The sequence below is a fragment of the Buceros rhinoceros genome, unplaced genomic scaffold (genome assembly GCF_000710305.1).
Source record: "Buceros rhinoceros silvestris isolate BGI_N320 unplaced genomic scaffold, ASM71030v1 scaffold2468, whole genome shotgun sequence".
Taxonomy (NCBI): domain Eukaryota; kingdom Metazoa; phylum Chordata; class Aves; order Bucerotiformes; family Bucerotidae; genus Buceros; species Buceros rhinoceros.
Genome location: NW_010424923.1, coordinates 64,770 through 77,354, shown reverse-complemented (window position 1 = coordinate 77,354; position 12,585 = coordinate 64,770). Strand labels below are relative to the sequence as shown.

Here is a 12,585-nt window from a genome sequence, read left to right as displayed (position 1 = left end):
CAGGAATTGTTCAGTATTTGAAAGGACAGACATTTGGTTACGTAAACACTGAGATAAATTATCTAGTTAAGTACATCTAAGAAGAAACCATAGGCATCTTATGTGAAGCAGTGGGCCTCATGCCTATTGAAATACGGGAATTTGATAATTTGGATGAGAAACTGATTCATGGTTTTATCCTCTCTGCCACAGGTAACTTTTTAGAAAGAGCTTGAGCAAGACTGTCATCGCTGTATACTTGCTTATTAGTTTGTAGTTACAGCATCTGCCAATGACTACTGAATTAGTCTTGGGGTTTTTTTCTCTTTTTATAAATAGTTATGAACCCATACTTAAACCTATTTTTGACAGTAGAGAGAAATTTCATTTGGAATGGATAAATTATATGTCTCTATACAATGTTACATTCTTTTGAAGAAATGGTTTTATTCTCGTACCAGTTCTGGCTATCCTCAAAGGACAAAATGAGCATTTTACAGTTAAAAGGCCCAAGAGCATGTTGTTTCCAAATGGAGTATTGATTTATTCTTGCCAGGCACAGCACATGAGTAATCCTGGAAATAAAATATCCTAAACATTGGGAGGTACCGCTCCGTACTGAGCTTGCTGTGCAGTTGGAATTGATGTAGAATCTGTTTTAAGTCAAGTATCTTGTGTGATAAATGTTTATTAATGTTCCTTGGCCCGTAGCTGGAGACTTGAGGAGAAGGGTTAAAGTTTCCTTGATATTATTAATAATTACTGAAATGGCATTCACAGAAACTCTGAAAATTGTCTTTGCAGACTTCATGAATTTGACGAACAAGTTGCAGCGGTTCGTGAGGGGATGGCCCGTGTTGTTCCAGTTCCTCTACTTTCACTGTTCACAGGATATGAACTGGAAACTATGGTATCAATTTCTGCTTTACTACCTTTGTCAGGATAAGTTGGAATGAAATTCTGCACTTGTATCTTATTAATCCAAACCCCACATAAAATACTGTTTGTAGTGACCACTCTGATTGCAAACCTTCTGTTCACAGAAAGACGAGAAAATGTTTAATTACCCTCTTGGTGTTAATAAGGTTATTTTGATATTGCTGAGCAGTGATATAATTTGTGAATTATTTCTGGAAGAAACAAACAAACTAAACAACAAAACCCCACTGAACAGGGACCTAGGAGATGAATGGGACATATTTGTCCCAAATAAAATGTTGAATTCTTTATGCAATTCTGGAATATGAAAGAAGGTTCATTCTTGTCCCCTGATGGGAAGATGTATATTTAGTATTACTGTAATAGGAGACTGTGCACAGTGCTTCAAATATTTTAATGTTCATTTTGTCAGAGTAAAAGCTGATTAAATATTTTGAAGGGGTAGTGGAAACAAATCACCTGTAGTTGATCTGATCAGACTTTTGTAGCCTATCAGTCAATTTTATTTTTCAGGTATGTGGAAGCCCGGATATTCCACTTCACCTTCTGAAATCTGTAGCAACTTACAAAGGCATCGAACCAACAGCTTCCTTGATTCAGTGGTTCTGGGAGGTGATGGAGTCCTTCTCCAACACAGAGCGATCTCTCTTCCTGCGTTTTGTGTGGGGCAGAACAAGACTGCCCAGGACTATTGCGGACTTTAGAGGGAGGGACTTTGTTATTCAGGTAAGGTGTATGAGATATTGGGGTGAGGGGTTTTTCTTTAAAAAGCTGGTAGTGGAGGAGTAGTAGCATGACATTAACCAAAGAACAGGCTGATTTCATTAACTGTTTATGCAACATTACATTGTAGATTTGACAGTGCAGCAGAGACCTATAATGTATATAAATATTTTTCTCTCTTGACTTGGGCAAGTGGATACTCGTTTCATTTCCCAGCCATTTGCGTCTCTGATTTGGATAGTTTTCCACTGTCAGTCACCAGCTGTTTTTACTGGCATTTATTTAGCATTTCCTTTAGCTCAGTTAATCATTTCAGCTACATAAAAACCCCACAATCTTAAAATCATATTTTGGTATTTGCTGAAGTAATATATTTTCTCAGATTGTTCCTAACTACATATTTGTAATAAAAGAAGCTTATATGTCTGTTTCTATTTATTTACTCAGTGTGGGGAAAATGGATTTGGTCTTTTTGTTGTTCTTTTAAGAAACTGCAGCATCAGAATCACAGATCTAACATGCTGTTAAAAAAATTCTCAAATATTATTTTGACATTTACTTGTGGTTTGGACAGTGAATCAAAAATATTACACTTCTTGTTTTCAACAGGTATTGGATAAATACAATCCTCCAGACCACTTCCTTCCTGAGTCATACACGTGCTTCTTTCTCCTGAAGCTGCCCAGGTATTCCTGTAAGCAAGTACTGGAGGAAAAACTGAAGTATGCCATTCACTTCTGCAAGTCCATAGACACTGATGATTATGCTCGGATAGCACTGACAGGGGAACCAGCAGCTGATGACAGTAGTGATGATTCTGATAATGAAGATGCAGATTCTTTTGCTTCAGATTCTACGCAAGACTACTTAACAGGACATTAAAAAAAAAAAAAAGGGATAGTTGTCACAAGCACTGAGGCAAAATGCCAAAATGACAGTAGAGCCAAGGACAGTTTAGGTCTCAGAATAGAGTATGTGGTCCGAGGGGTGGTAATCTTCTGAACATGGGGGTTCTTGCTACTCACAGTAGGAGTTAAGGGTTACAGCTTAAACCATCAGCTTAGAATAAATGGCACAGTATATGGGCATTTAACATTTATTTTATGAGCTGAAAGTGGCCCCCCATAATGCTGCACTACATTAGAACCTTTGCGTTTACTGAAGTGTTGTAAATGTTTATATAAATAAGGTAGTGCAGCATCCAAAGGGCAGTGAAACCTTTAAATTGTGGGTGCAATAGGTTTTTTCATATTAAGTGTTGTGTTCTGTGCATCTTCTTGATTGTATATTGGAAATACTGTGCAACAACTGAATAGCATTATAAATATTTCAATTAACTTTACTAGAAGTTTGTTAAAAATTTTTGAACATTGAATTAACATTATTCCTTGAAATTCTTCTATAGATAATAAAAATGGCCAATAGTTTCACCTCCACCCCTGGTTTGTATATTTTAGCTTATGCATTATTTATCTCAAATTTGATACCTTTCTGTGAACAGCATCATAATCCTTATCATGGAAAGTGTACTGTATATAATTTGTGCCATGTAAATGCAAAAGTTATAATTTCCCTCCAAATAAACGTTCTGACACACAGAAAAAAATAGTATGTGTTTTTTGACGGTAATGCAGCTGTTAAATGGGATGAGGAGTGTTGCAGCTGCCCTGCCAAGAAATGTTTCTGCAATTTACAGCTGTTGACCAAACGTTGGTGCCGTTCCACCAATAGCAGGTGCATTGCCATAGGCAGAACATGGGCTACAGTGAACTCAGAGCAAGTCTACACAACATGGTAATGGTAGCGATTAGGTACACTTGGTTTATGCAGTTGTTCCTAATGCCGCTGTTGTCAGTAATGGTAAATTTGTTCTTGGACACCTGGGGGGAAAAATTGCTTTTGAGGAAGTGTAAGGGACCAATGTCGTCAGTGTGAATGGAAGAGTATGATGACACACATATAAGTTAGTGTCTCTCAGAAAATCAGATCATTTTACAAGGCTTGATCTCAAAATACTGTGCATCCATAGTAGCCTGTTTGAATAACTCGTTTAAGTCAAGTGGCATTTGGGCAGGTATTATGTATTTGCTACACAGCATATGCAATGGTTTTTCAAAATAGGAAAATGAGGTTATGTTGTGACAAAGTAAAGTGATGTCTTACTGTTTCTTCACTAATTATTGGGATAGGTATACGTGAATATTTAATGTTTTACAATTCAGAGTTGATTCATTTTTTTTTAATCGGCATGTGCATTTGACTTCTATTCCAGTTTCTGTAAACTTAAATATTAACTGTCATGCAAAAATGGAAAACCCAAAAACCTTAAGCAGCCTCTTTTATCTTTGCTGCTGAACTGAATTTCTCCTGAGGGTAAAGAATAGAGAAGTGCTCATGTGGTCCTTCACCGTGGTAGCACTGGAGCCCTCTAGGCAACCACCTTGATCAAAAAGATTCTGCAGACATCTTTTCAGGAGATGTGGTGGATGAGTCACGGCTAAATGGCACAGTCCAAGGGCTGAGACTGAGTTCAATTGCCATTCTTGAATTTCAAACCCTTTTTAAGGAGCATCTGACTTACTATACCATGGAGAGGTTTTATAACTTGTTAAGGAAGAAAAAAATGTCAGAATTTTTCTCCAGGAATCACAGAATCATTTTGGTTGGAAGAGACCTTTGAGCTCATAGAGTACAACCGTCCACCCTGCACTGCCAGGGTCCCTAAACCATGTCCCTCAGCACTGTGTCCACATGTCTTTTAAACGCTTCCAGAGATGGGAACTGAACCACCTCCATGGGCAACCTGTTCCAATGCCTGACGACCCCCTCTGTAAAGAAATTTTTTCTAACATCCAGCCTAAATCTCCCTTGGTGCAACTTGAGGCCATTTCCTCTTCTCCTCTCACTTGCCACATGGGAAAACAGACTGATCCCCACCTCACTACAACCTCCTTTCAGGTAGTTGTAGAGAGTGATGAGGTCTCCCCTCAGCCTCCTTTTCTCCAGGCTAAGCCACCCTTGGTCCCTCAGCTGCTCCTCACTGGACTTGTCTAAACCCTTCACCAGCTTCATTGCCCTCCTCTGGACATGCGTCAGCACCTCAATGTGCTTCTTGTAGTGAGGGGCCCAAAACTGGACACAGTCTTTGAGATGAGGCCTCACCAGTGCTGAGTACCGGGGGACAGTCCCTTCCCCCCTCCTGCTGGCCACACTATTGCTGATACAATGATGCCATTGGCCTTCTTGACCACCTGGGCACACTGCTGGCTCATATTCAGCTGCCTGTCAACCAGCACCCCCAGGTCCTTTTCTGCTGGGCAGTTTTCCAGCCACTCCTCCCTGTGCCTGTAGTGTTGCGGAGGGTTGTTGTGACCTAAGTGCAGGACCTGGCACTTGGCTTTATTGAGCCTCATACCACTGGCCTTAGCCCATCAAACTAGCCTGTCCAGATCCGTCTGTAGAGCCTCCTGACTTTCAAGCAGACCAACGCATCTGCCTAACTTGGTGTCATTTGTCAGCTTGCTGAGGGTGAACTTGATCCCCTCATCCAGATCACTGATAAAGATATTGAAGAGAACAGGCCCCAACACTGAGCCCTGGAGAACACCACTTGTGGCCAGCCTCCGACTGTACTTAACTTCATTTATTTACCATCACTCTTTGGGTCCTGTCATCCAGCCGGTTTTTATATCCAGCAAGGAAAGAGTATGCTCATCCAAGCCATGAGAAGCCAGTTTCTTCAGAAAAATGCTGTGGAAAACAGTGTCGAAAGCTTTACTGAAGTCTAGGTAGACAGCAAACACAGCCCTTCCCTCATCCGCTTTGTCATACATAGATCAGGTTAGTCAAGCAGGACCTGCTTTTCCTAAACCCATGCCAACTGGGCCTGATCATCTGGTTGTCCTGTACATGTAATGTTATGGCACTCAGGGTGATCAGCTCCATGACTTTCCCTGGCACTGAGGTAAAACTGACAGATCTGTAGTTTTTTGGATCCTTCTTCCAGCCCTTCTTGCAGATGGGTGTCACGTTTGCTAACCTCCAGTTGACTGGTACCTCCCTGGTTACTCAGGACTGCTGGTAAATGATGGAAAGTGGCTTGGTGAGCACTTCTTCCTCAGTGCCCTTGGGTGGGTGAATCCCATCCAGCCCCGTAGACTTGTGCACGTCTAAACAGTGCACTGGCTTCGTGAATTGAAAAAGGTTTCAGCAGAAGAGTTTTGAGAAGTTTGTGTGGAGGACGTGGGGTGGCGCACGTAATACAAAATCCCTCATCAGTGGGCACAGACCCTGGACCCTCAGGTTCGCATCCCTATCAGTTGCGAAGTCCCAGTTTGCCTGTAGGTTCTTGCTAGCACATTAGTTACTGCGACTGACCAGCCTTATTTCTGCTTATTGTGTTAATGCTAATTGCTCAGGTTTCAGGGCTCTGTGTGGTTGCATGCCTCCCTATCCTTATCCTCCTGACTGATAAATAACCACTCCCATGCTCCCCACATGGAACACCCGTTAGTGTGACTGACCAGCTTTGTTCTCATCCAGATATTCCCCATCATGCGTCAGTCGGGTTTATCTTTGTTCTTGTTTCTGGCTCCTTTGACCAGACACCCTCAAAGGAGCAGACACTCTCCTTCCACATACTCTTACAAGTATGGTCATACATGGTTTATTAGTTGGCTGTGTGGCTGAGGAACTAGCTGTATGGTTCCCCATATGGAGGTGATCACTCAGGCGTGGAAAAATGGGCATCGAAATGTCAGTATTGATGGCAAGCGTGTGAAGAAGCAGATTTATACCCAGCAGGGGAAACGTTCCCTTCAAGAAGAGTTTTACAATGCTGGCGTGTGTCTGACAAGGACCAGGCAGACAGCTGGAAGATACGTAGAGAGGCACGGAGGCATCCAGGAGACTGGATGTGTATTTGGGGAGAGTATGGCCAGCAGATAGTAGCTTAATGGCTCTCATGTAATAAGATCAAGTTCCTTCCTGCAGAGGTGAAAGCTATGAGAACAGGCTGCAGGACCTCCAACCATAGCTGAGGATAGGCCCTCGCTGACAGGATTTCTGTGAGGTCTGACAGACTTTGAGCTTTTTCCAAAGGTCTCCACCTGCTGGTGTAGTGGATAAAATTTTCTGTATTGGGCAATTGGCAATTCTCACAGAGATGCTGGATACTGGCTTTTCTAGATACCGTGAGGTATGTAAATGAAGCTGTGGCCCACACCTTTATGAACAGGTCAGGAGTGTGTGTAGTCCCTTCATCTGTAGTCAGGTTCAAACAACATCGCAAGATTTTCTCGATTAAGCAATGCTAGTGAACAAAAGAAGATGAGGACCACGCTCTCCTGGTGTCAGAGACTGAAAAAAAATCAATGTCTCAACATTGCTAGAAGCTGGAAAGAACCGAGTCAGAACATCGACGAGCTACAGGTGTCTCATTTTACCAGAAAAGTCTCTATTTTAAGCTAAAAGCTTCAATTACTGTGAGACAGGTATCTTGTTTTCGTGCACCTCCTGCAGAATGGAGTCAAACCCTGTGCATGAGCTCAGCCCCTGGACGGTGCCAAGCGTGCACAGCACTGCTGGGTGACTGGACAATGAAAGCCAGTTCTGGGGGATGCGAAATGATTTTGTGGACGCTGTCTTGCTGCACATTAGGTAACAACATGCCTCAGATAACTGCACGGCTTACAGGGAACAAGCGAGCTTTGTGTTTGCAGCATATTGATAGTAGAGGTAACAACCACCTATGTCTACACCCACGTCCACGTCTTCAGAGGTGTGAAAACACAGGTGGAAAGCACCTGTTTTCCTGTGATGGAAGGACTCCCGAAGACCCCCAAAAGTTCAAGAAGGAGGGACTTATGCAAAGGAATACAAAAAGGGTCGCCGCACTGATCCATGTTGGGACGCCCATCCCACCCTTTTGTTCCCTTTACCCGTGGTTTAAGCCCTGCTGCACCAGACCCCTGATCCTTACATACACTTGTTAATACCTTGTTTGGTTTTGTATATAATATTGTTCTCTTGTTATTAAAACTGTTTTAGCTAAATTTAACTGAGGCCTCACCTACATTTTCTTCTTATCTCTCCTCGGCCCTTTTCTCCTGAAATGGGGAAGGGGTGACTGGAGAGAGAACTTGTCCTGCGATTGGTTCCACCTCAGTGCCAACCGGTGACACGCACCAAATAATTCAGCGATGATGAGCAGTTACAGAAGCAGCAAGTATCCTTCCAGGGGAGTTTCGGTGTCGGGAAGTCCATTTTAACCTGATAAAGCCTGGGCTGGAGTACTGCTGGATATTCCCCAAGACACAAGCATGCTCCTGGAGAAAGTGCAAAGAGGAGCACATATCTGGCAGTGTAAGAAAACAGAGATGAAGGAGAATGGGAAGAGAAAAAGAGTGTGAATGTCTGACACAGAAATGCTGGATAAAAACACCGTAGTAAATCTTTCAATATGTAAAGCACTGGGATAAAAAATTGGAATTATTGGTTGTCAGCAGTTATCCAAAGGAGGTTGAGAAGAAATAGTATCCCTATTGCAAAGATATTTAACATCCCACTCCTCACACTTTCTATCTTTAGAGACATTTCAGCAGTCTAGGCAGATCATATATTGTGGTCTGTAAGAGTTTTTAAAACCTTGTTAGACATCTCTTGGTGACAATCTGATGATACACCCTCAGGCAGGCAACTGCAGATTGGTTTCCTTGAACACTCTCAGATCACTTGTTATTCCTGCAATGCTCTATTCATTGTTAGCTTCTGTAAAAATGAATTTCTAGTAAGTAGAATAGACTCTGCAGAGTTATCCTGACCTTCATGTTCTAACCAAGGTGCCTTGAAACATCCAAACTTACTGTAGACAAGACCCCTGAAATCTTTATTAGTTGCTACAAGTGAAGACACTGAAGATTTTTAGCTGCCTGCTTTTCCAGCATGGACCCATACCGACTCAACGGGATCTTTTCATTTTCAGTAACAACTTCCTTAACCAAATGCCAACTTCTCTATACGGTTCTTCCTGACACCATCAGGGCTTGCTGATCATTTTGGATGGAGACAAGATGCTGTTCTGAGCTGCAAGAGCTCCCTTGTGCCTTCCTGCAGCTCCTGTCAGAGGCCTGTGTCAGCTGAGGGAATGCCACAGCTCTGGCTGAGCCTGGTATAGTGGGACAAGCAGTGTCCTCTGCCCCAGGTGAGCTGAGTCCCCACAGCACCCCAGCGCACCCAGTGGTGTTTCTGGTTTATGGTTTTACAGCATGACCGCTCACAATCACATTAGACTGAGGTACTTGTTGACCTTCTCAGTTTAATACAGCAGTGTGGATACACCTGTCAGCCTGGCAGGAGAAACTAAATGGTGGGGCAATGAAGCAGCAAATGACACTCCTTCAGGCAGCTCTAGAAGCAGTGGTTAAGCTGTCAAATTAGCATTCTGTTTTTTCAAAGACCTCATTACACTAAAATGCTACTGAAAGCCATGCAGAGGTGTTTCCCGCCTTGGCTGGACTGCGGTGCTGCTTTCTCAGAACAGGAAAGAGCTGTTTGCTGAATGAATAAAGTGACTCCTTCCTCACCCCCTGCCCAAAAGCCTTTGGTGGCTGTTTTTCAATGGGATCATTACCTTTCTTTGGTTTATTCAGTGGCTCCACAACCAATCGCACCGGCCCAGTAAGATGGGGATGGGAGAGCAAGCACTACTAAGCCAGCTTTTCTCTTGAGTCCTTCCTATCATTCATCTTCAGTAATCCCCCAAGACTGCAGATATCTGCCAAAATGCTTGCTGTCCTCCTGGGTGCAGGGGCTGTGCGCTGGCCTTGTCTCCTTCTTTTAAGGTTGTAAGGAGGTAAGTGGTGCTATGCAGCGAGCACACTTCTTGTCGGGAAAGCACAACCTCACGGACAGCTGCTGCTCCAGCTGCTGGGGAATGGGATGTGGCGAGACCAAAGCCTGGCAGGTGAAGAGGAAGCAGTGGGAGCCCTGGTTGTGTGCGTGGAAAGGTGAGGAGGCAAGACTGCCTCCATCCCCTGCAGCAGCTGGACCCTCCAAGTGCCCCGCAAGAGGCAGGGAGGGCATGGACAAGGGATGCCTTTTGTCCAGGAGGTAAAGTGGGCGGTACTGGGGGAACCCCTGCAACACAGGGAGCCCTGGGCACCTCCAGCATTTTGGAACTGCCTCATTTTGTTGTTTCCAGTGTATTTTTTTTCCTCATTATTTCTGTTTTGTGGAACCCTTTCGCCCTGATACAATTTCCAAACTCAATGTTGCATCCTAGCCAGCTCCTTTGCTGAGATAACCTGGTATTGTCGGGTCAGGGGGCTGGAAGTCCAGCTTCAAGGCTTTTATTGTCGGATTGAAAATGCCATGGTCCTGTGGCATGAATAACTAAATGTGTCTGGACTCATTTTAGCAATCCAGACTTGCTCAAATGACTACGGTGGTGGGTAAAGTAGATGTTATCAAGCTCCGTGACAGCTGAGTTACCATGTGTCCTGGCACCAGTATGAGGCTGACCCAATTTTTTTATTGCAGGCCTCGGCTGCTTCAGTGGGAATGCCATTCTGGGGCCAGGTAATTTGTTCTTCTAGTTTGTTATGGACAAATCTGAATTGTTTGTTGTGAAAATGGCAACTATTTTGAACGGCAGTTTCTGTTTAACCATTTTTTTGCACTGTCAGAAGACAAATATTGGCCATTATACTCCAGGGAGGGAAAGCCCCTAGGAGTAAGAAATGTATTTGCTATAAAATCTTCATAAAAACCATGTGAGTATGACGCCAGATGACAGTCTTGGTTCCAGGTGAAATCACTTTTGGCTTCAGTCCCTGGGTTTGCCTTTCAGTCTTGGAGCAACAAATAAAACTACTTGCAATGCTGCACGTTGTCAATACCATTTTGATGTTTGCTTCCAAGAGGGTCTTGCCTGGTCCCAGACAGTTTGCAGTGTCTATACCCATGTATAGACATGCCCAGGGGAGGAGAAGTCTGTGGGAGTGCTTTTCAAGCTTCCTCTGTGGCTAAGGCACAGGACCCAGAGTCAGGAGATCAAAGTTCCTGTGTCGTACAGAAAGGTTATTTCAGCACACAGGCTTCATTGATAAAAGTGATATTGTAGGAGTGCTATGCACATTTCTTTGACAGGGCCAAGGCTCTGTTCTTGCCAGGCAGTGCACTGCAAGGAATTGGCTCGTCCCACCTAGAAAAGACTGCTATCCTGAAAAGAGAGCAGGGACGAACAACATCGATGATCACTGGTCCGGTAAAATGTACATCGCTTTGTCCATGAAAGTATCCCCAATGTGGTGAGCACTGAGTGGGAAGAGAAAAATGTAGGTAAAAGGAGTCTGTGCTTGTTTGTGTCACACCACGTCACAAGAGTTGGGGAGGATGTGGTCAGCATAACCACGGCCAAGAAATGCAAGTAGGATTGGCCTTACGTTTTTATAAACAAATTGATGCTGATCTGGGTATTGTTTGCCAAAGATGTAAAAGTCAGAGAATGTAGAGACGCCTAATGGAAAACAGCTTGAGCAAATATTTTTTTACGGTAGTTGGCCACAGAAATGACTCACATGCTCCAAGTGTGCTTTTGGGATATCCATTTATACAAGGCTTTGAAGGGAGAAGTGAGGAGAACAAAATCCCTAGCTAGAACTTACAGACTGTTTAATTTGAAAGATAGCTGTACAAGCTGTTTCCCTCCATTGGGAGCGGTACAAACTATCTTATCACCTTCCTGGCTCTCACAGAGTGGTGACAATTGTTGCTAAGACCTTACGGAGACAGTAAAAGAACTGCTCTGTGGCACCTCTGGGAGAGTCAGGTTGCTTTGTGGTCTCAAAACTACTCAGAGACAGTAATGATTGCAGAAGTCAGTGTTGCCTCTACCCATCAGAGCCTAGATCCAGCTTTCCTGCTGCTTTTAGGAAAGAGGTGAATTTCACCTACTGAGCACTCATTTAGTGACGTGGCTGGTCTTGGGGTCATTTAATGAATTTTCAGTAGCTTGTCTGTTGCCTGAAGAAGACAGCAGCCCCTAATAATAATAACATCATAACTGTGCTACTGCTGTGTTGGGAGGGGTTGCAAGGTATCTGCTCTGGATTAAACATCAGTATCCTGAAAAGCCACACTGCGAATGACAGAATGCTCAGAGAAACAGCTATACTATGTGGGAGTGGGATTTTAGCATGATGGAGGTCCTTCTGGTAGGTTGTGAATTGACATGAGGTGAAATGGTGCTTTCCTACCACTGAGATGGACTTTGAGCCAGTTGAGCAGTCCTCAGAGATGAGCATTTGCACGTACCTTAGAAATGGAGGACGTGTTAGTGGAGGACACCCCTGGTGATGGTGCAGAGCTGATTTCCTTTTGATATGGCTTTTGGTCTGTTGGAGTTACATTGGTGAATAGAGCTTTCACTAAATTGTTAATCGGTCGTTATAACCCTGCAGCTTTCTGTTATAGAATATTGGACCCTTAAGGAAGTGCAAAGCACAGGCCACCCGTGAACGTCTTGAAGAGACCTGACAAAGTCTGTGGCTGGCACAAAATCCCAATATAGCAGATAGAAAAGGACAAGCCAAAAAAAGCCAGTGGGCATTAATGAATCTGGACCTTTTAACAACCCTGTTGATGCTAATGAGAGACATCTCTGCCATTCCTGGAGACAGAATGCTCTTTTCTTATGGAAAGTAAAAGGTCAGAAACAAACATTGTGAAGGAGATGTAACAGTGTCTGAAACAGATGCTGAAACAGATACCTCTGGAACAAAGGTGAAATACACCTCTCCATTGTTCAAGTCTGATCTGGAGACAAGGCTTCAAGGTGAAATGTTCTTATGGGTGAGCTTATGGGAGCCAGCTATGCTTTAAAGAGCAAATCACCAGTTTGGCAATTGTTGAGTTAAACCCTGCAGGGGATGGTTTGCCCTGCCT

General features: G+C 43.5%; 1 protein-coding gene across 1 annotated transcript in view; it reads left to right on the top strand.

Annotated features, from left to right (window-relative positions):
• Nucleotides 1-3,237, top strand: part of LOC104497665 (E3 ubiquitin-protein ligase HERC2) — a gene marked incomplete at its 5' end in the record, with an annotated part of 39,059 nt that extends 35,822 nt beyond the window's left edge. Inside the window, 3 exons of the mRNA XM_010140940.1 lie at nt 784-889; nt 1,432-1,644; nt 2,251-3,237. Of these exons, the coding sequence (XP_010139242.1) occupies nt 784-889; nt 1,432-1,644; nt 2,251-2,523 (592 nt within the window). The remainder of the gene's footprint in view (nt 1-783; nt 890-1,431; nt 1,645-2,250) is intronic.
• Nucleotides 3,238-12,585: the final 9,348 nt, after the last annotated feature.